At 38.3% G+C, this 22,686-nt stretch overlaps 1 protein-coding gene across 4 annotated transcripts in view; it reads left to right on the plus strand.

The window, feature by feature from the left end:
* Nucleotides 1-22,272, plus strand: part of INTS8 (integrator complex subunit 8) — a 54,967-nt gene extending 32,695 nt beyond the window's left edge. For 3 of the 4 annotated variants that reach the window (XM_047841924.1, XM_047841920.1, XM_047841922.1), the window contains 12 exons: nucleotides 1,685-1,806; nucleotides 6,518-6,702; nucleotides 7,111-7,144; nucleotides 8,363-8,419; nucleotides 8,513-8,574; nucleotides 11,411-11,529; nucleotides 12,388-12,491; nucleotides 13,249-13,299; nucleotides 15,253-15,326; nucleotides 15,407-15,471; nucleotides 15,604-15,647; nucleotides 21,927-22,114. In XM_047841924.1, the coding sequence (XP_047697880.1) occupies nucleotides 1,685-1,806; nucleotides 6,518-6,702; nucleotides 7,111-7,144; nucleotides 8,363-8,419; nucleotides 8,513-8,574; nucleotides 11,411-11,529; nucleotides 12,388-12,491; nucleotides 13,249-13,299; nucleotides 15,253-15,326; nucleotides 15,407-15,471; nucleotides 15,604-15,647; nucleotides 21,927-22,043 (1,034 nt within the window). In that variant the 3' untranslated portion in view covers nucleotides 22,044-22,114. Of the gene's footprint in view, nucleotides 1-1,684; nucleotides 1,807-6,517; nucleotides 6,703-7,110; nucleotides 7,145-8,362; nucleotides 8,420-8,512; nucleotides 8,575-11,410; nucleotides 11,530-12,387; nucleotides 12,492-13,248; nucleotides 13,300-15,252; nucleotides 15,327-15,406; nucleotides 15,472-15,603; nucleotides 15,648-21,926; nucleotides 22,115-22,152 lie in introns of those variants that run through there. The other variant, XM_047841921.1, reaches the window with a different exon arrangement.
* Nucleotides 22,273-22,686: the final 414 nt, after the last annotated feature.

Below are 22,686 nucleotides of genomic sequence, written 5' to 3' on the forward strand. Positions count from 1 at the left end.
GTTAAGCTTCCAACACTTGGTTTCGGGTCACATCTGATCTCACGGTCATTGAGATCAAGCCCTGCATGGGACTCTGCGCTGGTAGCATGGAACCTACTTGGGATTCTGTCTCCCCTCTCTGCCCCTCCCCTGCTGATGCTCTCTCTCTCAAAATACACTTTATGGAAAAAAAAAAAAGATTGAAAAAAATTAAAATTAACAAAAAATCCAAACCATTGCTGTATTATTAATGGGGAATGTGGGTGAATAAATGAAGCCTTGGAGTCAAATGCTGTGTGGTCTGCCTTTGGCAAAAGGTAAAGAACTCAATGACATGCATGTGTTGGAGATACCAGTTTCACTTCTGTCTTTGTTCTTGAAGGTGATGCAAATAGTATATTTTGTTTTGCTGTGTTCCTATGCCTGTCTTTGTCGTTGCAAATCCTCTTATGGGTAAGGTGAGATATAAACAAATAGCCATAGGCAGGTTTTTTTTTTTCTTTTTTAGAAAGACTAAACAAAATATATTTACCTAAGAAGTTTAATAGCTCTCCCTATTTCAAGTGAACGTTGTTAATTTAGCATTCTTTGGGATTTTTCTTTTTGCTGAAGTATGTTTAAACCTGAATATTATATACTTTGAGCTACAAAAATTTGCAACATATTTAATACTAAGGTATATTTATTTATTTCAAAGGAAACGATGTGTGAAACTTTTTTTTTTTTTTTTTTTGGTCCAAAAGTTCTGAGTGATTTTTTTTTTTTCTCATTACTTTTTGCTTAAAATTGTTTCTGGGGTGCCTGGGTGGCTTAGTCGGTTAAGCAGCTGATTCTTGATTTCGGCCCAGGTCATGATCTCAAAGTTCGGGACTTTAAGCCCCACATCTGGCTCTTTGCTCACAGTGCTGGGTCCGCTTCGGATCCTCTGTCTCCCTCTCTCTGCTACTCCCCCATGCGTGCACGCGTGCACTCTTTCTTTCACAAAAATAAATGTTAAAAAAATTGAAAACTAAAAATGTTTTTGGTACAGTAAATATTTTTTGAAAGTAAATGATTTCATAGAATGCTTATTATTACATTTTAATCAGAAGAAATATTTAAAATGATACATTCACTCAGATTTGTTAGTTTTATTAAATGGTATAGCTATTTCTGTGCTCTAAATGTGCTAAAAGTTTATACTGTACCATCGTACTTGTTTTGTGTGTTTGTTCTCTGCTCATTTGGGTTACAAATTTTATAGAGGACAGGTAACGCGGACTTCCACAAGAGAGTGTAAAGTATTCTTAGTAGGTGAGTTTGTTAATTAGTAAATAGTAGGGACCATGCAGTCTGTTGTTGGGAAAACTTAACTTTTTTAAAAAAATTTTTAACGTTTATTTATTTTTGAGAGAGAGAGTGGGGGAGGGCCACAGAGAGGGGAGACACAGAATCTGAAGCAGGCTCCCGGCTCTGAGTGTCAGCACAAAATCCCACACGGGCCTCAAACTCTGACCTGAGGCAAAGTCAGATGCTTAACTGACTGAACCATCCAGGCACCCTGAGAAACCTTAACTTTCTAAAGAAAAATATAAAACATTAGAATTTTTCTGTTGTTTCATCTGTAACTGTTGTTTTTAATTTGTTCAACTGAAATCTGAGTACATGTTTGCTTTGTTCTGTTTTAATGTTATGGTAATTCCAACTATTTTCTTTGTCTTTTTAGATATTCCTCTTCGTCAGGTTATAGCTGAGGAATGTGTTGCTTTTATGTTAAACTGGAGGGAAAATGAATACCTTACATTGCAAGTTCCCGCATTTCTGCTTCAGAGTAATCCATATGTAAAGGTAATTTGTGTTTAAAAGGATTATTAGGATGAGATCACTGTACCTGTTTCTTTAGATCTATACTAAGGGAACTTGTCCAATTTCTATGATACAATGGAAGATGGGACAAATGTTTGTTGGTGTGTGGTTAAAAGTATAGTTTGAGATAATTTGGGTGCTTGGGTTTGCCCTCTGATATTTTCTTCAATATCCAGTAGTTCATGAGAATGCAAACAAAAATTAGTTAATGGATATTTTGGTATAACCGTAAGCTAGTGAGAGGTTAGTTCTCTTTTCTTGTTTTGATCAGTATAATCAAACTCTAGTGTTAACCTCTGGAATACATGGGTGTACCTGCATGTGAGGGGTGCACTTCCAGCTTTTTTCCATTTGAGCACCTGACCCTTCCTTAGAGCTTATTTCCTCCTCTCGATTTGTGCGTAGTCCTTGGTCATGTAAATGTTTGTTAGTAATTACACCCAAATGAAAGAATCCATTCAGTGAATTGGAGGTGAGTTGTTTATTCACCTTTCTTAATTATATCTCTCTTGTGCAACTGAAAATGTTTCTGGATGGAGAAAATAAAAACAGAAACTTGAATTTTCCCCTAAGACTATGTTTGTCATGTGTTAATATTATGTGTACCTGAACAAGCAGTGGACTTTTCTCCCTTTCTGGTCTTCAGTTAAAACAAAACAAACAAAAAACAAAAAAAACCCATGTAGTGATTTAACATTTCTTTGTGTGTACGTTTGGTTTTTCAGATTTCCTTATTGCTTGTATGCTTTATGTTTATCTCCTCTTACCTTTAGTACATAGTCTCTTCAGTCAGTGGTTATCTGAGAACTCTTGCAAGACTCCCTGTTTTACATTTGTCTTGGTTATTTGTTTTTTCCTCCTAATTTCCTATATGTCCTTTAAAAAACTGAGATCATTTCATTTCAGCCCTTTGAAGATTTGCTGATTTCTTTTGTGTTTTTACTCCTTTTTGTCTTCTCTATAATTGTTCACAAAATTTATCCCATAACTTGAATCATCCTTCTCTTTGGAATTTCAGACATTGGATTAGATCTGTTTTTTCACTGAATTTTCTGAAATGTGAGTTTCTCCTATCTGGGATACTTGTCTGATTATGCCCAGTAGTCTTGGTCTTTGCTGAACCCTTAGATGAAAGAACCATTTTGGGGTGCCTGGGTGGCGCAGTCGGTTAAGCGTCCGACTTCAGCCAGGTCACGATCTCGCGGTCCGGGAGTTCGAGCCCCGCTTCAGGCTCTGGGCTGATGGCTCAGAGCCTGGAGCCTGTTTCCGATTCTGTGTCTCCCTCTCTCTCTGCCCCTCCCCCATTCATGCTCTATCTCTCTCTGTCCCAAAAATAAATAAACGTTGAAAAAAAAAAAAGAAAAGAAAGAACCATTTCGTTCCAAAACAGTAATTTCCACTTAGGATCATAGCTTGTTGTTCAGCATTAGGACCGTACAGTAGCTTTTCTTTGCTTTTCTCAGCAATGAATTCTGTGGAGCTGTGCACCAGCAAGGCTGGGTGTGTGTTTCAGGGCCTGCAGTGTGGAAGGGTACGAGATACTGTGCTGGAAGTTGCCTGAACTTGGGCTGGGTTATGTCACTGCTTCCTGTAGCCCCCTGATCTTGCCCAAAAGGAGGAAGGATATGTGGTGACCTTGCTGAAGAGTCATTGAAGTATTTCATCATCTTATCTGGTTAGGGTTTATGTGTCCCCTTTCCTAGTTTGGCCCTGTGCTCCCTTGTTTATGTCAGGGAAAAAGGAATCAGAGAAAGAGGTCTAGAGTAAGGGATCGTGTTTTGGAAATGCTATAATTTGGAGCAATTTCCAAACTTGGAATTTGGCGTGGAATACATATACATATGCATAGGGAAAAGTTTAGAAGGATGTTAACAGTTACCATCTCTGGATAGTGGAATAGTAGGTGGTTTTAATCAGTTTATTTTCCATTTTATTTTCTTACTTATTTGAATATTCTGTAATCACAAAAGGAGAGGGGAAAATCTTAAACATGTAGCTAAAATATGATCTTTTGAAATAACACAGAACTGTATAGTCTCCCCTTTGGATCAGGATAGGAGGCAGTGTAGCTAGCATATCGGAAAATGCACAGGATTTACGGAGCTTGGTGGTAATAGTAGTAATAGCATCAGATAAAGACCAAAGTTTGTAATGTAGCCTCCAAGGCCTTTTAAGGTGCAGGTGCTTCTTCCTCTGTTTGCTCTCTCTTCCTCCTTGTCCTGCTGTTCTGTGCTCGTGGTTCCACATTACTCACAGCTCTCTATGCAGGATGCTTTCTCTACTTCTGCACTTGAGCATGTGCTGTGAATCACTTAGCCGGGATGCCCTTCCCACTTTTGCCTGTTGGTGTGGTTTCTTGGAAGCTTAGCCTTATTTCTTTCTCTGCAAAGGAGTAAATCACTTTCTCCTTTGTTACCTTTGAACTGTGCTACTAAGTAGTCCTGCTACTTTTGGGGAGGCATATATTTTTGTTGCACTTACACTATGTAATAAGTTATTTTTCACTTGTCTTCTTATAGAACAGTGAGCTTCTTGAGGACAGTTACTTTTTATATTCTCAGTGCTTTATTTGATGTCCACACATAGTAGATGCTTAAGAATGTTTGTGGAATTCAGTTGACTTCGAGGGGCCTAAGACTTTTTTCTTTCCTTTTCTTTTCTTTTTTTTAAAGTAATCTCTATATCCAGTGTGGGGCTCAAACTCAAGGACCCTGAGATCAAGTCATAGGTTTTTTTCTGAGCTGGCCAGATGCCCCTGGGGCCTAAAACTTCTGAAAATTCTTACTTTTGAGTAAATTAGTGCAGTGACCTCAACCAAGCATGTGATTCTTAACAACAGAAAATGAATGGAGACAAGGAGCTACTCCAGCCCTGTATTGCACTACAGTAAATAGCTGCATATATGGTGGTCTTAGTTGATGGAGCAGACTTGTATTCAGTAGGCATGCAAGATGAAATGTTTTTTTTTTTTAATTTTCTTGTGTTTTTTTTTTTTAATGTTTATTTATTTTAGAGACAGAGCACCAATGGGGGAGGGGCAGAGAGAGCCGGAGACAGAATCTGAAGCAGGCTGCAGCTCTGAGCTGTCAGCACAGAAAACACATTCCCATAGCACAGCTAGGGTTTTCACATTGTTTTTACTACCTTTAGGAAGCACGAGTGTTATAAATTTTCTTAGGTGTGATCATGGAGTTATGGTTACGCAGGAGAATCTTCTAACCCTTAGAAGATACATAGTAAAGTCTTTAGGGATGAGGTGTGGTGTCTGCGGCTTATTAGTTAACAAAGAGCATATGTAGGTATATAAAGTAAATACAGTAGAATATTCACAGTAAGTCCAATATACAGATATTACTGAATTCTTCAAGTTTTCCATGTTTGTAATTTTTTATTATAAAAAATAAGGAAAAGTATCAGTTTTCATCTTTGTCATAATACTGCTGCCTCCTTAAAGAAGTTACCTGAGGTGATGGGGACCTCCTTATGAATGTTTTCTAGGTCCAGTTAGGGATCTGGGCTTTCCTGATGGACTTGAAATGATCTTTGCCGCTTCACTGTTGAAAAGAGCAATGATGTATAAGAGTTAATATGAACAAAGGATAGAGGGGTCCTCTTTTGTTTGAAATTACAAAGAGAAACACTGAATTTGACATAAGCCTGTTTTTTTCCTCTGCATTTTGGGCCTGTGTTTTCTCTGCCTTTTGCTTTTAGCCCTTCCACTCTTTTATTTGTGTGTTCTTCCAGCATTTTTGGTCCTTTTAAAGTTGCCTTTATTCAGATCATTCACTTTCAGTAAGCTTTCCTTCCTTCCTTCTTCCTCACATCAGTAACTCCATCTCCAATTGCTCCCATTTTTTTTTAGAGAAAGGTGGTTCTACATCTTATTCCCTTATCCTGCCAACTTCAGTTTCCAGATTTCTCCCCTTATTTTTTCATTAAAAAAGAATTTTTTAAATTTATTTTTACTCAAAATTTTTTTTACATTTATTTATTTTTGAGAGAGAGCACAAGCGGGAAAGGGGCAGAGAGAGAATAAGAGCATAATCGGAAGTAGGCTCCAGACTCCGAGCTGTCAGCACAGAGCCTGACGTGGGGCTTGAACTCACAGACTGTGAGATCATGACCCGAGCCCAAGTCAGATGCTTAACTGACTGAGCCACCCAGCTGCACCACCTTCCCCACCACAACTTTTTTTTAAATGATTACAGTGTGTGTAAAGTTAAAGCACTATTTTAATTGCACCTCTGGGCTTTTACCACAGTTAACATTGTGTGTGTATATATACTTCCCATTACATACATACACCACATACCCTGCCCCCTTCTTAAGTGGGATCATACTATTTACTAGCTAGGTGCCCCTCCCACACACACTCTTAATAAATCACCTACCTCTTTGCATTGTCTCAGTTTTGTTCTTATTAGACTACACTTGTTTTTGCCCTGATTAGACTTTTATTGAAGGAAACAGTGAGCTTTATAATATGGCAGAACCAAAGCATCCTCTTCCCCAGTCAGATTCCAGTCTGTTAGACAGTGAACTCTAAATTCCTCCATGGTTGAATGGAAGGTATAGCATAACATACATGTTGGTATGTTTGGGTCACTATCCTTTCTTTAAGTGCACCTTAAAATAGAACTTACACGTATATTACAGATTATCTTTTGTGTATTTTCTGTTTTTCGTGTTACAGCTTGGACAGCTTTTAGCAGCTACATGCAAAGAACTTCCAGGCCCTAAAGAAAGTAGACGGACTGCTAAAGACCTTTGGGAAGTTGTTGTTCAGATCTGTAGTGTATCCAGTCAACACAAACGAGGAAATGATGGCAGAGTTAGTTTAATAAAGCAGAGGGAATCTACATTAGGTATAATGTATCGGTACGTTTCTGTCAGTTTATTTTGTGTACTCAGTTTGTACTGTTTCAAGAACATCTACCATTATCCTTGTATATCCTAAAGATGGACAGTGTAAGAGTTCTCTGGTGCTGATCTCTGATGGACTAACATGGCCACCTTTGGAAATACCTCTTATTTATATGTTATTTTAAGAGATTGTTAACCATTTAATATCTACTGGAGTTCAAAGTCGTTGATGTCTATGATTGCATAGTACTGAAGAAGTCATATGTGATTAAAACAGAAGAAATTGTATTAGGTTATTATGACAATAGAATGTTATACTCTTTCATACATGCAGAATTGGAGAGTTAGGTATAAACCTTCACCTATAATTTACTTTCTTTTTAATTTCTGATAGTAAATATGTACAAAATTTGTTTTTTGTAGGAGTGAACTACTTTCTTTTATCAAAAAATTACGGGTAAGTTTTATTAAAAGTTATCTAATTCTCACTTTTGTAAAATATGACTGAAAATATTGAGTGCTTAAATGCTGGTTGTTGAAGTGCTCTCTCTGTATGATGTGCTCATTATCTTCAGTGATCATTTCTGAAGATGGGATGGTCTAAATGGAGAGGTTTATTTTGCATTTATCTTAACATGTGTTAGTGAATAATTAGGTATTTTTTTTTTAAGTTTGTTTTGAGAGAGACAGACTGCACAAGTGGGGGAGGGGCAGAGAGAGAGGGAGACAGAATCCCAAGCATGCTCTGCACTGTGAGAGCAGAGCCTGACACGGGGCTCAAACTCATGAAACAGTGAGATCATGACCTGAGCTGAGACCAACAGTCAGACGCTTGACTGAGGCACCCAGGTGCCCCAAAGGAGGTATTTTTTTAATTTTAAGGAAGTGTTCATAATAGGGCAGGATGTGTGAAGCCTAGCCTTAATTTTTGATGATAGGATTAATGTTACACTTATTTACTGACATAACCTAGATTCCATCCTTTAAGTATTATTTTAAGGAATAAAAATTTGATTTTTTTAGAGCTAGCTGGAAGTACTAATTGGAAAGAGATGTATTTACTCAATTTCAAAAGTCATTTGAGGAGTTGAGCACCATAAGCCAGTCACCTAAATATGCTAATTTTTGTGTAATTATGTGCTGTGACTTCTTTCATGAGATTAAAAATAAAGTTGACCTGTAGTATGCGCTTTAAACTAAAGCAGATGGTAGATTTCAAAAGTGAAAGAATCTTTTTTTAAATGTCTTTTTGAGAGAGTGAGTGCGTGTGCATGCTGGCTAAGTGGGGGAGAGGCAGAGAGGGAGACAGAATCTGGGCTCGAACTTCTGAACCGTGAGATCAAGACCTGAGCTGAAGTTGGACTTTTAACTGACTGAGCCACCCAGGCTCCCTAGAGTCTTTTGACAGAAAGTCTTTTGACTTTGGCGGGGGGGGGGGGGGGGGGGGGGGGCACCTGGAGGGGCTCAGTTGGTTAAGCATTTAACTTTGGCTTAGGTTCTGGAGCCTACTTCCAGATTGTGTGTCTCCCCGTCTCTCTGCCCCACCGCCGCTCACACTGTCTCTCTCAAAAATAAACATTAAAAAAAAAAAAAAAATCCTTGGTATCCCTGAGGTTGACAGGAGGAATGTTAAATATATATAATATTTAATGATTCTGTATTTTCTTTCTCATAGGAACCTTTGGTTTTGACTATTATTTTATCACTCTTTGTGAAACTTCACAATGTTCGGGTCAGTATTTCATAATTTCATTAAAAAAATCTTCAAAAGAAATTTCCTTTAAAAAAAATCAACTTATAAATCACTTTTTTTTTTTTTTTTTAGGAGGACATTGTGAACGATATTACAGCTGAACACATTTCTATTTGGCCATCCTCCATCCCGAAGTAAGAAGTATTATAGCTTGAATTTATTTTTTATGTATTTAGAGATCATCCTGATACAGATAATCTTGAATAATTTCACTAAAAGGCTGCAATCTATAAGGATTCTACAGCCAACTTCATTTCTCTGTTGCAGTAATTATTTCTTAAAAATGAATAAGGCATAACTCTAAGAGCTAAGGTACACCAGCCTTAAGTTGAATAAAAGATCCCTAAGTGGTCCTGATGACTTGTCAGTGGGTAGAGTTAGAGCATCGAGGCAAAAACGATCTTCTGTTAGGGTTCCTTCATCTTACCTCTTTTATAAATATCTATTTGAAAAGGGCATCAATAAAAAAAATTTATTTTGAGAGATAGTGTGCATGTGGGGGAGGGACAGAGAGCAGGGAGAATCCCAAGCAGGCTCAGTGCTGTCAGCACAGGTCAGTGTGGAGCCTGATGCAGGATTGGTGAACTGTGAGGTCATGACTTGAGCCAAAACCAGGAGTCGGCTGTTTAACCCAGGTGTCCCGAAAATGACTTCTTTATAATTATTCTTTGTAGGTCTCTTCTAACACTGTGACTGTCAGAGGGTCCCAACCCCTTTTAGTTACTAAGAAATTCTTGGATACTTTAAGAAATATTCCCTCTTTCTTTCATCTCCTGAAAAGCACAGTAATATGGGGAGAAGAAAACGTTCTTTTTCTGGAAGAAGAAACCATTTACATATTTCTTTTCCTACACATAGCAACTTCTCATTCAAGAGTCCCATTTCTTCCCTCCTAAAAGTTATTTTTCCTATCCTCCCTACCCCCAATTTTTTTTTTTTTTTGACTTTGTGCCTGAAGGGCAGGACTAGGCCTTATTTTATTGCCCTTAGTGGCATCTTTGAAGAAGAAAAGATTTTAGTAGGTAGATAAGCAGGCAATAGAGAGTAATTTGCTTTCATCTTAATCCTAGAGATTGAAAGCAGTTGTGCATCTCCTATAGAGGTTTGGAAGGTCAAAAGTGAGTGAGTGACCTCATATTTGAGGCTTGTTTCCCAAAGGATCACCATGCTTCAGAAGCAAATGTGCATCCTAAATGGCATTGTAACTGCAGATTTCTTTTTAAGATTTTTTTTTTTATTTTTTATTTTTTATTTTTAAAAAAAATTTTTTTTTTCAACGTTTATTTATTTTTGGGACAGAGAGAGACAGAGCATGAACGGGGGAGGGGCAGAGAGAGAGGGAGACACAGAATCGGAAACAGGCTCCAGGCTCCGAGCCATCAGCCCAGAGCCCGACGCGGGGCTCGAACTCACGGACTGCGAGATCGTGACCTGGCTGAAGTCGGACGCTTAACCGACTGCGCCACCCAGGCGCCCCTAAGATTTTATTTTTAAGTAATCTCTACACCCATGATGGGGCTCAAATTTACAAACGAGAAGAGTCACGTGCTCTACTGACAGGGCCAGCCAGGTTCTCTGACTGCAGGTTTTTCTGTAATATTTAGTATGTTACATAGCAGTCCAAAAATCAGATAGAGATCCTTCTGCCTAACTGATGGTTGGTAGCATCTCTGGGGTGTTGTTTCTTTATTCCAATGGTTGATTTTCAGTGTGTGTTTATAAATGAGGCAAAAGAATAGTTTACCATAGAGGCTCTGAGCTAGATTGGTGGAGTTTGAGTCCCAGCCTCTTCTTCACTTACCTGGTATCAAACCCTGTGTAAGTTGCTTTCTTTGCTAGTTTCCTCATTTATTAAATGGATATAAGAAGAGTATCTACCTCAGATTTGTGAGGATTGAATAAAATAGTACGTTTCCAAGGTAGGTGTTTATAAGGACTGGCTTGTAATAGGCTTAACTGTTACCTTCGTGATAAAGTTACTTTAATGTAAGTTGACACAGAGAAAATGTGACTAAATGTTTGAAAAGAAAAAGTATTTCTCTTGAGCACAAGTTTTTATTAACTCTAAGAATAGTGTGAGAATGGTATGGATTGAGCATGACTATGTTAAGATCAGTTGTTTGATATGTAGATCGAATTCTTGTTAACATTTTATAAATTTCTATAAAATCACAAACCAGTTTAACTCATTTAGCTGTAAATGAATAATTGAGTATTTGCTAATAATACCACAGTTCTGTTCCTACTACACTGGGAACATTGGTGAATTATGGTTAGATCTAACTCTGGGGCAACAGGAGGACTTTGTCCAAGTTCACCTTGTAAGCGACAGAGCTAGGACTTGAACCTTTTATGTGTCTGAATCCAGAGCATACGTTCTCTACCTCTATGCCTTACTGCTTCAGGGAGATAGGCACTATGAGCTTTGTTTCTTGTGTGCTGGGCTGGCTTTTATCCTTACAGCTCCATCCTCTAATTCTGTATCACAGGACTTCCAGGTTTAACGAGGCTCACAGCGGCTGGCCCCGTTCCCTCCCCTCCTCTGCTTCTTTACAGGCACTTGAATATACTCAAGTGGTACACTTGCCACAGGTAGCCCCCAACCCTGTGAGGGCCAAGTGAAGCCTCTAATCCAGGGGACTTTGTTATTCTCACTAGGAGTCATAAGGTGGACTCGAGGCTGCATAGTATTGTTAGTATTCAGGCCCTTTAAGAGTGACATTTGGGGGGAAAAAAGGAAACAAAAATCAGATTTGTTTTCAACTTCTTATAAAAAGTGAAGCTTATCACACTCCATACTTCCTGCACTCAGCTGTTATAGTTTTAATAAACAGTACTTTTACTAATAATTGGCATTATATTTATGGTCACTTAAATTTTGGCTAACTCTTTGTTTTTAATAAATGTGCATGGAATTTGAAGTTGCAAAATAGAGGTTAATGTTCCTTGTCTTTTTTTTTTTTTTTTAAGCCTCCAGTCAGTGGACTTCGAAGCTGTGGCAATCACAGTGAAAGAGCTAGTTCGGTATGCCCTCAGTATAAGTCCAAACAACCATTCCTGGTTAATTATTCAGGCAGACATTTATTTTGGTAAGTGAGATGTATGGTTCTTTTGCATTTTGTTTTTGTAGCACTTTTAGAAGTGAAAATAAATACATATTTTTCCTAATAGTTATTAAACTGGTCTTGTTTTTGATGTCTATTCTTCCTAGATACGTTGCTATACCTTCATTTTCTGTATTGTGCCTTTGGTTCAGATACTTCGAATTTTTATGTTGACTACGTTTTTTTTTTTTTTTTTAAGTTTATTTATTTTGAGAGAGTGTGTGTGTGTGTGTGTGTGTGTGTGTGTGTGAGTGGGGAAGGGGCAGGGCACAGAGAGAGAGGGCAAGAGAGAATTCACGGAGGCTCCACACTCGGTGCAGAGCCCAACACGGGGCTTGTTTCCACGAACCATGAGATGATGACCTGAGCCAAAATAGTCGAATGCTCCACCGACTGAGCCACCTAGGTGCCCCTGAAAATTGCCAGTTTTAATGCTCATTTTCATCCTGACCCTCCAAAGAATTTGTTATCAAGATCTTAATATCTATGTTTAAAATAGATTTACTGATTCTAAACTACGTCAGAAAATTCAGGTATGTTTCTAGTATGGGCATTTGGGAAACAAATACCTCCAGTACTAAGTTTGACAAGAAATCTGTGCTAAATTTTTGGCTCATCAGTTTTAGAAAGCAAGGAATACATTACTTCTTTTAAAGTAGTTTTTAAAAATGTGGTTTTTCTGTGTTGTCCCAGATAAGTGTTATCCCTAGCCCTGTGGTTTGAATCTGCTTTTGTCAACTCATGAAGTTGACATCATACCCTGCTCTTCACAAAAGAGGCCATGTTTGTCTTTCCGGCCGTTATGTCTAATGTTAGGTCATTCTCTATTATTTTCTGCTTCAGCAACAAACCAGTATTCGGCAGCTCTTCACTATTACCTACAGGCAGGAGCCGTGTGTTCTGATTTCTTCAATAAGGCTGTGCCTCCTGATGTTTATACAGACCAGGTAAGTTGTCTCGTGGGCTCTCTTTCTTGTCTACCTTTACATGTTCCTTTTTCCCAGGCCCCTTTTGGGTGAGCTGATTCATTTCCATATATGTGGTAAATTGAATGCTCTAGACCTGATTGCTCTCCATATTTCCAGTGCCCATAGATCATTGCTGCTTTGATTTCTCAAAACACCTAAAACTCAACCTGTCCAAAACTGATTTCAGCATTTTACTTTACAGTCTCCCTCCTGATGCCCTTTTCTCATATACATGAAAACACACACACACACACACACACACACACACGCGCGCGCGCGCCAAAATACCAAACGCCTTGTTCAGCCATTTAAGTTGACCAAGCCCAAATCCTCAGTATCCTCTTTTCTTTATTGATGGCTCCCACTGAAATCCATTCAGCCTTTAAGACATAGTGATTCTATCTCCTAAATCTCAAATTTATTTCATTTTCTTTTATACGTGTCGCTCTTTCCTGTTTTATGCCATCAATATCAGAATCTATTAAATGGTAGATTATATGTGGCTTTTAAATTAGATCTTAAATATTTTAGTAATGTGTTACTTTTAATTAAAAATTCTATTTTTCAGCGCATTTTTAGATTCACAGCAAAATTGAGCAAAAAGCGGAGTTTTCTATACCTGCTGTTCCCACATACGCACAATTTTCGCCACTGTTGCCATTCCGCATCAGAGCAGTACATTGGTTACAACTGGTGTTAACTAGTTTTTGAAAATAATCAGGATTTGTTTTTGTAGGTAATAAAACGAATGATAAAATGCTGTTCTTTGCTGAATTGCCACACACAGGTTAGTTTATGATATGTTGGTTTATTTTCATGTATATTGGAATTTGCAGTAAATATAAAGCATTGGACTGGGAAATCGCCTTTATTTTCTTCACCATAATTGCTTAAGTTTACGGTATTTAAGAATTTGGCATATTAAATTTTTTTTTTTTTTTTTTAGTTTTTTAATTTATTTTGAGAGAGAAGCAGTGTGAGTAGGGGAGGGGCACAGAGAATCCCAAGCCGCCTCCACATTGTCAGCCCAGAGCCCAGTGTGGGGCTCAAATTTATGAAACCATGAGATCATGACCAGAGAGCCAAAACCAAGAGTCGGATGCTTAACCAACAGAGCCACCCAGGCACCCCTTAATTTTTTTTCTAGGAAATTTTAACTAAAATGAAAGTATGAATTAGAAAACATTGGTCTTAGAACCTTCTAAATGGAAAAGAAGCATTTTTAAGGTGTGTGGGTTTTTTTTTTAATATTTAGGAGTCGATATGCATGTGAGTCACTAGGGAAATACAAATCAGCACCACATGAGGTTCCACTTCACACTTGATGGAATGGCTGTAATTGAAAGACAGGCGCCTTGGTGGCTCAGTCAGTTAAGTATCCAACTCTTGATCTCAGCTCACGTCATGATATCATGGCTCGTGGGTTCAAGCCCCATGTCGCGCTCTGTGCTGATGGCACAGAGCCGGCTTGGGATTCTGTCTCTTCCTCTCCCCTCCCCCACTCGTGCAGCCACGCTCTCTCTCTCTCTGAAGATAAACTTAAAAAAAATAGTAACCAGTATTGGTGAAGGTGTGGAGAAATTGTAACCTTCATACGTTGCTGGTAGGAATATAAAATGGCATGACCTGCCAAACAATTTGGCAGTTCCTCAAAAATTTAAGCATAAAATTACCATGTGACCTAGACCTAACAGTTCCATCCCTAGGTTTGTAACCAAGAAAATTGAAAACATGTCCACAGAAAAATTTGCACACGAATGTTCACAGTAGCGTTACTCATCTTAGCCAAAAAGTTGAAATAACCCAGATGTCCATCAGTTGAGGAATGGATAAATAAAATTTGGTAGATCCTATGGTGGAATATTATTTAGCCAGAGAAACAAATGAAGTGCCGATACATGCTACAACAGGGGTGAATCTTGGAAGTATTAGGTTGAGTGGAAAAAAGCCAGATACACATGGCCTTGTTATTATGATTTCATTCATATGAAATGTCCAGAATAGGCAAATCTATAATCAGAATGTAGATTAGCAGTTGCCAGAGACTGAGGGTGGAGAAATGGACTAGCTGTGACAGGTCTGATTGCAGGTTCTGTATGTCCTTGAAAGGCATTATGTAATACTTCTGTTTCGCAGTTTTCCATTCCTTTTCGTTTTTTGAATGGGCTTTTAAAATGAACAAAGCTCTAAAAATTTATGATTTAGATCATTGATGGAAAAATTGGGCAGACAGGGGCACCTGGGTAGCCCAGTCGGTTAAGCATCTGACTTTGACTCAGGTCGTAATCTCCTGGTGTGTGAGTTCAAGCCCTGTGTCGGGCTCTGTGCTGACAGCTCAGAGCGTGAAGCCTGCTTCAGATTCTGTGTCTCCCTTTCTCTTTGCTCCTTTCCTACTTGCAGTCTGTCTCTTTCCTCTCAAAAATAAACATTAAAAAAATTTTTTTTAAATGGGCAGATGCGTATGTAAAGGTTTTTGCAATTAAAATTAGATGGGATCCATAATTATGAGCTGATCTACTCAGTATGATCTGCAAGCCCTCTTTAGTGTGTTCTTGATGTAAGAATCATTAAAAATTGCCCTTCCCAGGGGCACTCAGTCAAAAGAGCCAAACCCATGCTGGGTGTACAGATTACTAAGAGAATTAAATAAACTTAAAAAAAAAAAAAAAATTAGGCCTCCCAAACCAGGAGAGTCCTTGTTGACACTGGTTACGTTAAATCATTTTCTTTGTTTATGTAGGTGGCAATTTTATGTCAGTTCCTCAGAGAAATTGACTACAAAACAGCCTTTAAATCATTGCAGGAACAAAACAGGTATGAATGATTTTTAAAATAAAATGAAGTTGAAATTTTTCTGCTTAATAAAGAGGAAGTAACTAAAATCTGTTTTTCAGTCATGATGCTATGGACTCCTACTATGACTACATATGGGACGTTACCATTTTGGAATACTTGACCTGTATCCTTCTATCAACATATGTGATATTAGGACAGTTCACTTCTGTAAATTAAAAAAGTACTGTAAATAAACAGTTGAGATTTTGTCATGGTATTTAATAATATCAGATTTATTCTTAACTGATTTGTTTAGATCTTCATCATAAAAGAGGAGAAACTGATAAAAGACAAATTGCGGTAAGTTATTTTATGCCTTTCTTCAGTAATACACTTAATTTCCCTGATTGTAAATTTCCTTGACTGTCGTTAAGATTTGGACCCCTCACCCCCCCAAAAAAGATTTTGTATGCCTAGTTACTGTCAGATTTTGGTTATCAGTGTTTACTTTTTAACAGACCTATTTTCATCTAGAGCTTTATATCTCTTTTATTTTAAAATATTGGATCACGTCCTCTCTCTGCTCCAAACCTTTGAATGGTTTCCTATCTCCTATAATCTCAAAGTCTTTATAATAGCTTACAAGCCTGCATATGACGTCTAGCTGTCCATCCGACTTTCTTGCTAACTTTTGCTACACTATTAGCACTACTGTTCTTTGAACATGCTGAAAACATTCACCACCTGAAGGGCTTTTGAAATTTTCTTTTCTTTTTTTTTTTTTCTTTTTTCTTTTTTATTTTTGGGACAGAGAGCGACAGAGCATGAACGGGGGAGGGGCAGAGAGAGAGGGAGACACAGAATCGGAAACAGGCTCCAGGCTCTGAGCCATCAGCCCAGAGCCTGACGTGGGGCTCGAACTCCCGGACTGCGAGATCGTGACCTGGCTGAAGTCGGACGCTTAACCGACTGCGCCACCCAGGTGCCCCTGAAATTTTATTTTCCATAAACATTCTTTAACTTCCCTCAGGTCTCCTGGAATGTCATCTTAGTCTTCCACTCAGGTCATGATGTGGCAGTTCATGGGTTTGAGCCCCACGTTGGGCTCTGTGCTGATAGCTCAGAGTCTGGAACCTGCTTCAGATTCTGTGTCTCCCTCTCTCTCTCTGTCCCTCCCCTGCTCATGCTCGCTCGCTCTCTCAAAAATAAACAAATGTTTAAAAAGAAGAAATTAAAAAAAAAAAAGTCATCTTAGTGATCATTTCCTGACCATCTTATAAAATAGCCATGTCTTTCTCTACCCTTTTTCCTCTAACACTCTTTTTCTCATTTCCCTTTTGAAAATGTCCTCCATTATACTTCTGATTTACATCTGACATACTATATATTTGCTAATTTATTGGCTGTTTCCCCACCAAAAACTTGGCTTTGTCATAGCTGATACCTAGAATGGTGCCTGGCACATTATAGATGCTCAGTAGTTATTGATAGATGAGTTATCTGTTTTTAAGTTTGACTTATAAGCCAAAGTATTCTAAAATTTTTTAGTGTTTATTTAGAGAAGGAGAGAAAGAATACCAAGCAGGCTCCACACTGTCAGCGCAGAGCCCAACACGGGGCTCAAACTCACAAACCGTAAGATCATGACCTGAGCCGAAATCAAGAGTCAGGTGCTTAACGGACTGAGCCACCCAGGCGCCCCAAAGCATTATAAATTTATGGCCATTTTTACTTGACTAATACTTGCTGCATCAGTATCACCACAGATAATTTTTCTTGTTGCTTTCGCTCATACTAACAAAATTATGTGCTATTGTATATCTTTTAAAGCTTTCTGTATGGACTAAGTTGTATGGGCATTATTTGGAGGGGGAAAATAATAGTATGTTTTTTAAAAATCAAAAGGAAAAAGAACATGAAGCCAGCCTACTTGATTGGAGGCAAGTCATTCTCCATTTCAAGCTTATCCACAGCTGGTAGGCATACTGAAGTTGTCATGTCTCCAGTGCTATTTCCAGACCGTCTCTACTTGTATCATTTTAAGCCCTTTCTCCTTAAAAGTTTACACTTGTCTCTTTAGTAGGTCATCTAACCAAGCTACTGGTTATTCCTCCACATGCATCAAAATATACGTGATTATTTACCCAACATCCTTATCCATAGCTTTCCAAGTTTGATTGTTACTTTTACTTAGCATCAGCCACCCACACCCGTAGCCGTGTCTTATTGTCAGAATTGTTCTACCTAAGATCCATCTGCCGGTAATTTATCCTTCTCTTATTTCCTGGCTCCCATGTTCCTCATGATCAGTGAGATATTCAGGTTTGTGACCAATTTTTCCCCAGTCTGTCAGCCCCTTCCCAGCTTCCCTTCCTTCCCTACTCACTTTGAATATGGCAAATACCTATGTGTACACTATCAAGAGGTGCTGATTCCGCTGGTCTGAGATAAGGTCTTGGAATCCAAATTTTAAGTTTCCCAGCTAGTTCTGATTATGACAAACCAGGTTTGGGAACCCCTGCTTATCTATGACTGACTGTCAAAACTACCCTTTGGTCAATATTTTCAGCATTTTGGGGCACCTGGCTGGCTCAGCTGGAGTGTGCTAATCTTGGGGTCGTGGGTTCGAGCCCCACATTGGGTGTAGAGATTACTTAAATAAGTAAAATGTGAGGGGCGCCTGGGTGGCGCAGTCGGTTAAGCGTCCGACTTCAGCCAGGTCACGATCTCGCGGTCCGTGAGTTCGAGCCCCGCGTCAGGCTCTGGGCTGATGGCTCAGAGCCTGGAGCCTGTTTCCGATTCTGTGTCTCCCTCTCTCTCTGCCCCTCCCCCGTTCATGCTCTGTCTCTCTCTGTCCCAAAAATAAATAAACGTTGAAAAAAAAAATTAAAAAAAAAAAAAGTAAAATGTGAAAAAAAGTGTAAATTCAGCATCTTTGCATTTTTGTCTTCACTTCACCTGGAAAAATTCCAACCCTGAATTGGTTCAAAGATTTTGCTTTTTTTCCCCAAGCCACTGAGTTTGGTTGGAAAAAATCCTTCCACCATATAAACTGTGGTGCCATTACCAAACCATGGTCTCAGAGCTTAGCTGGCTCCTTATCTCTTTTGTGTTATGGGCCAGCAGTCAGTGGTCTGCTTTCTTTTCAGGGACTATATTAGACATTCCCTGTGTTCAGCCCCCTCTCCTTTCTCCCTGTTCCGTACTTCCTTGCCTGTGTTTGGAATAGACCAGAAAAGACTATCAGCTCCTGTCCACATGGAGTTGTAGTTTTGGGAATTGTGGCCTTATAAGTAAAGTACCAGCTTGAAATCCCTCCTTAAAATTCTACCTCTGTGCTCATTGTTAAGTGTACTCTTAGTAGGAGGTTATGTTACTCTTTTTTTTTTTTTTTTAAGGAAATTTATTAAGGGAGGAAAGGGTATTTGGTTTTTTAAGTTACTTAAATTCAACTTAGTTAACATACAATGTAATATTATCTTCAGGTGTAAAATGAACTCATCACAGTAAGTGCACTCCTTAATCCCCATCTTTTTTACTCATCCCTCACCCACCTTTCCTCTGGTAGCCATCAGTTTGCTATAATTAAGAGTCTGTGTCTTGGTTTGCCTCTCTCTCTTTTCCCTATTTTCTCTCTGATCATTTGTTTTGTATCTTAAATTTCACATGTGAGGTATTTCGTATGGTATTTATCTTTGATTTATTTCACTAAGCATATTACTCTCTAGCTGCATCCACATCATTGCAAATGGCAAGATTTCATTCTTTATGGCTAATATTCCATTGTAGTATACATATATACACACACACACATATGTATACACATGTATATGTATATACACATACATACATACACACACATATGCACACATACTACATCATCTTTATCCATTCATCAGTCAATGGACACTGGGCTGTTTCCTTAGTTGGGCTATTATAGATAATACTGCTATAAACATAAACATAGAGGTACGTATATTTTTTTTCCCCAAATTTTTATTTGAATTCTAATTAACATACATGCAATATTGGTTTCAAGGGTAGAATTCAGTGATTCATCACTTACATACAACACCCAGCAAGACTCTCCTTAATACCCATCACCCATCTAGCCCACCCCCACCCACCTCCCTCCAGCAAACCTTAGTTTGTTCTCTATTGTTAAGAGTCTCTTATGGTTGGGGTGCCTGGATGGCTTAGTTGGTTAAGCACCTGCCTCTTGATTTTGGCTCAAGTCATGATCTTGCAGCTCATGAGATTGAGCCCTACATCAGACTCTGTGCGGACAGTGTTGAGCCTGCTTGGGATTCTCTGTTTTGCTCTCTCTGCCCCTCCCCCCCCAAAATAAACTTAAAAAAAAGAGAGTCTCTTATGGTTTCCCTTTTTTTTTTTTTTTTTTAATTTTTTTTTCAACGTTTATTTATTTTTGGGACAGAGAGAGACAGAGCATGAACGGGGGAGGGGCAGAGAGAGAGGGAGACACAGAATCGGAAACAGGCTCCAGGCTCTGAGCCATCAGCCCAGAGCCTGACGCGGGGCTCGAACTCACGGACCGCGAGATCGTGACCTGGCTGAAGTCGGACGCTTAACCGACTGCGCCACCCAGGCGCCCCTGGTTTCCCTCTTTTTTTTCTTCCCCTCCCTTATATTCATCTGTTTTTCGTAAATTCCACATATGAGTGAAATCCTGTTGCATTTTTCCTCTGATTTCACTTAGCATAATACAGTTTAGCTCTGTGTCGTTGCAAATAGCAAGATTTCATTCTTTTTGATGGCTGATTATTCCATTGTACGTATATATGTATATCTGTGTGTGTGTATACACACACACACACACACACACACACACACACCATTATCTTTGTCCATTAGTCAATGGACATTTGGGTCCTCTCCATAGTTTGACTATTGTTGGTAATGTTACTCCTTGATGAAGGCAAGTTTTTAGGCTTTTGATTCAACCTGTTCAGTGACCTTTAATTAGTTGTCTCCTCTCCTGTATTGTCAGCCTCTCCCATAGCTTATAAACTATTTCATGCTTGACTGTACCTCTACTTCCCTTGTCCCTTCTCTGCCCAGTTCTGTGAAGCTCTCGACCCGTTGTAATTTGACTTCTGCTCTTATCACTCTTAACCGTTCTCTCAAGGATCACCAATATCAAAGTCAGTGGATGCTTTTCAGTCTTTATCGTGTTGACATCTCACTTCTTAAAATTCTTTATTCCTTTGGCTTCCCTGACGTTATTTTCTCTCAATTTTTTTCACTGACTCTTCTGCCTTTTCTTCTGTCCTTTTCTTCATGAGCATCTCCCTCTGTCTCCCCCTTAATCTTGGTTTCCTCAGAGTTTAGTCCTTTCGTTATTTTCAGATTGCCCTACATTCTCCCTAGGTAGTCTCATCCACTCATGGGTTTAACTACTATCCACAGTGTACATTATTTCTCTCAAATCTCTGGCTCCAATTCCAACTTCTGTCTTATACTTTGGATTTTTATAGCCAGTCATCTTTGTTATTTTATCTGTTGGAAATCATTCTTTAGTCATATACCCTATGACTAGGTTTTTCCACATGCACTCCTTCATGTTGAAACGGTGTTGACGGTTAGTCTTTGTTGTTTAAAGAAGTTATAACAGGGTTTCTTTTTAAAAAATACATGATTTATTTGAGAGAGAATCCCCATAGGCTCCACATTGTCAGTGTGGAGCCCCAGGTGGGGTTGGAACTCCTGAACTGTGAGATAATGACCTGACACCAGGAGTTGGATACTTAACCATCTGAGCAATCCAGGCACCCCTGGGCTTCTTTCTTTTTTTATCTAAAGATGTAGATTGCCTTTTAATCTAAAGGTAATTCTAAGATCCTAAAATACATTCTAACATAATGCTCTTTGGCAGATTATACTATAGATTTTTAGTAGGCTGAGATTCTAATTATGAAAGAAATGAACCACTTTATATAGGCTATCATAATGCTGAGCAACTACCTATTTTTGCATGTTAAAAAAGTAAAGCGTTTCCTGAAACATGAATTTTGATTTTTCAAACTATTTTGTAGGAGCCTTAATTAACTGTAAAAATGTGTTGGATGATATGTAGAGCTTATTTGCTGGTATTTTTAGTCAAATAAACTTACATGAATTAATGTTCCTGTAGATAGTCTTTTCTTATCCACAGGGGATATGTTGTAAGACCCGGGTGGATGCCTGAAACCATAGGGAGTACTGAACCCTATATATAGATATTTATGTAATAAATTATTAAAAATATTGTTACAAATGTTACAAATATTATTACAAATATCAAAATATTGTACTCCCTCTTCTTGGGATGATGTGAGGTGAATGATGTAGGCATTGTGGTAAAGCATTAGATTACTTTTGACTCTGAGACCTGTTAGGAGGAGGATCATCTTCTGGACCATGCTGGACTTCAGATAAGGGGGAACCTACTGTAATTCCATGAACAGTGGCTAGGCATTTGATCTTTAAGAGTGGTTCTGAGTCTGTCTTTGTTAATTTCTTCTACACCTCCCATCATTTACAGTTGACTTTGTTAGCATGTAGGTAGTTTTGTATTGTGTATACTAGCAAGACTTTGTTTTTGACTACACCTGTAATAACATCACCTTTCTGTTTTGGAAGATCAAAGCCATCGGTCAGACAGAATTGAACGCAAGCAACCCAGAAGAAGTGTTACAGCTGGCAGCGCAGAGAAGGAAAAAAAAGTTTCTCCAAGCAATGGCAAAACTTTACTTTTAAACAGTTAGTTAAAAATTTTTAATTTTTATTTTTTAAACAATGGGCTAAAAATAAACAGTATTAGATTATATAATACATATTTACACATTTAGTGGTGTTTTCTTTTCAGACAAAATACTGAAACAATTTAAAAAAAAAAAACTGTACAGAAGACTTCATACCATAACCACAGCTTAAATTTATAATTTCTTCAAAAGAAGAGATTCATGTATCCAGTAAGAGAATAAACTAGCAATCTGGTATGCTTTGTTTTCTAACTAAACCCACTTTCGAGGTTGAAATTTCATTAAAAACAAACTAAAATATGTAGAAGTAGCTAGTCTATACACAGCAAGTTCTTATGTCAGGGTTTTGTTTTGTTTTTAATAAATAATCTAGGAGTCAGTATACATTTACTACTTTTTCTGCCTTATGAAAACAGAAGCTTTATCACTTTGTCCTTAACTCAGTGTAGGAATTTAAAAACAACAGTTTTGCAAACATAAATAAAGTCTTAGTCACACTAAATTAAGAAAAAATCCTTAGGGATGTCTTGGAGTTAGTAAAGTGACTTTCTCATATAAATAGGTTGAAAGTGTACTTTTTCACTTAAATTGTGATGTACAAAAAGTCATTATAAAGCAACCTCTGTGTCAAAGCCCAA

Source organism: Prionailurus viverrinus, chromosome F2, assembly GCF_022837055.1.
Source record: "Prionailurus viverrinus isolate Anna chromosome F2, UM_Priviv_1.0, whole genome shotgun sequence".
Classification (NCBI taxonomy): domain Eukaryota; kingdom Metazoa; phylum Chordata; class Mammalia; order Carnivora; family Felidae; genus Prionailurus; species Prionailurus viverrinus.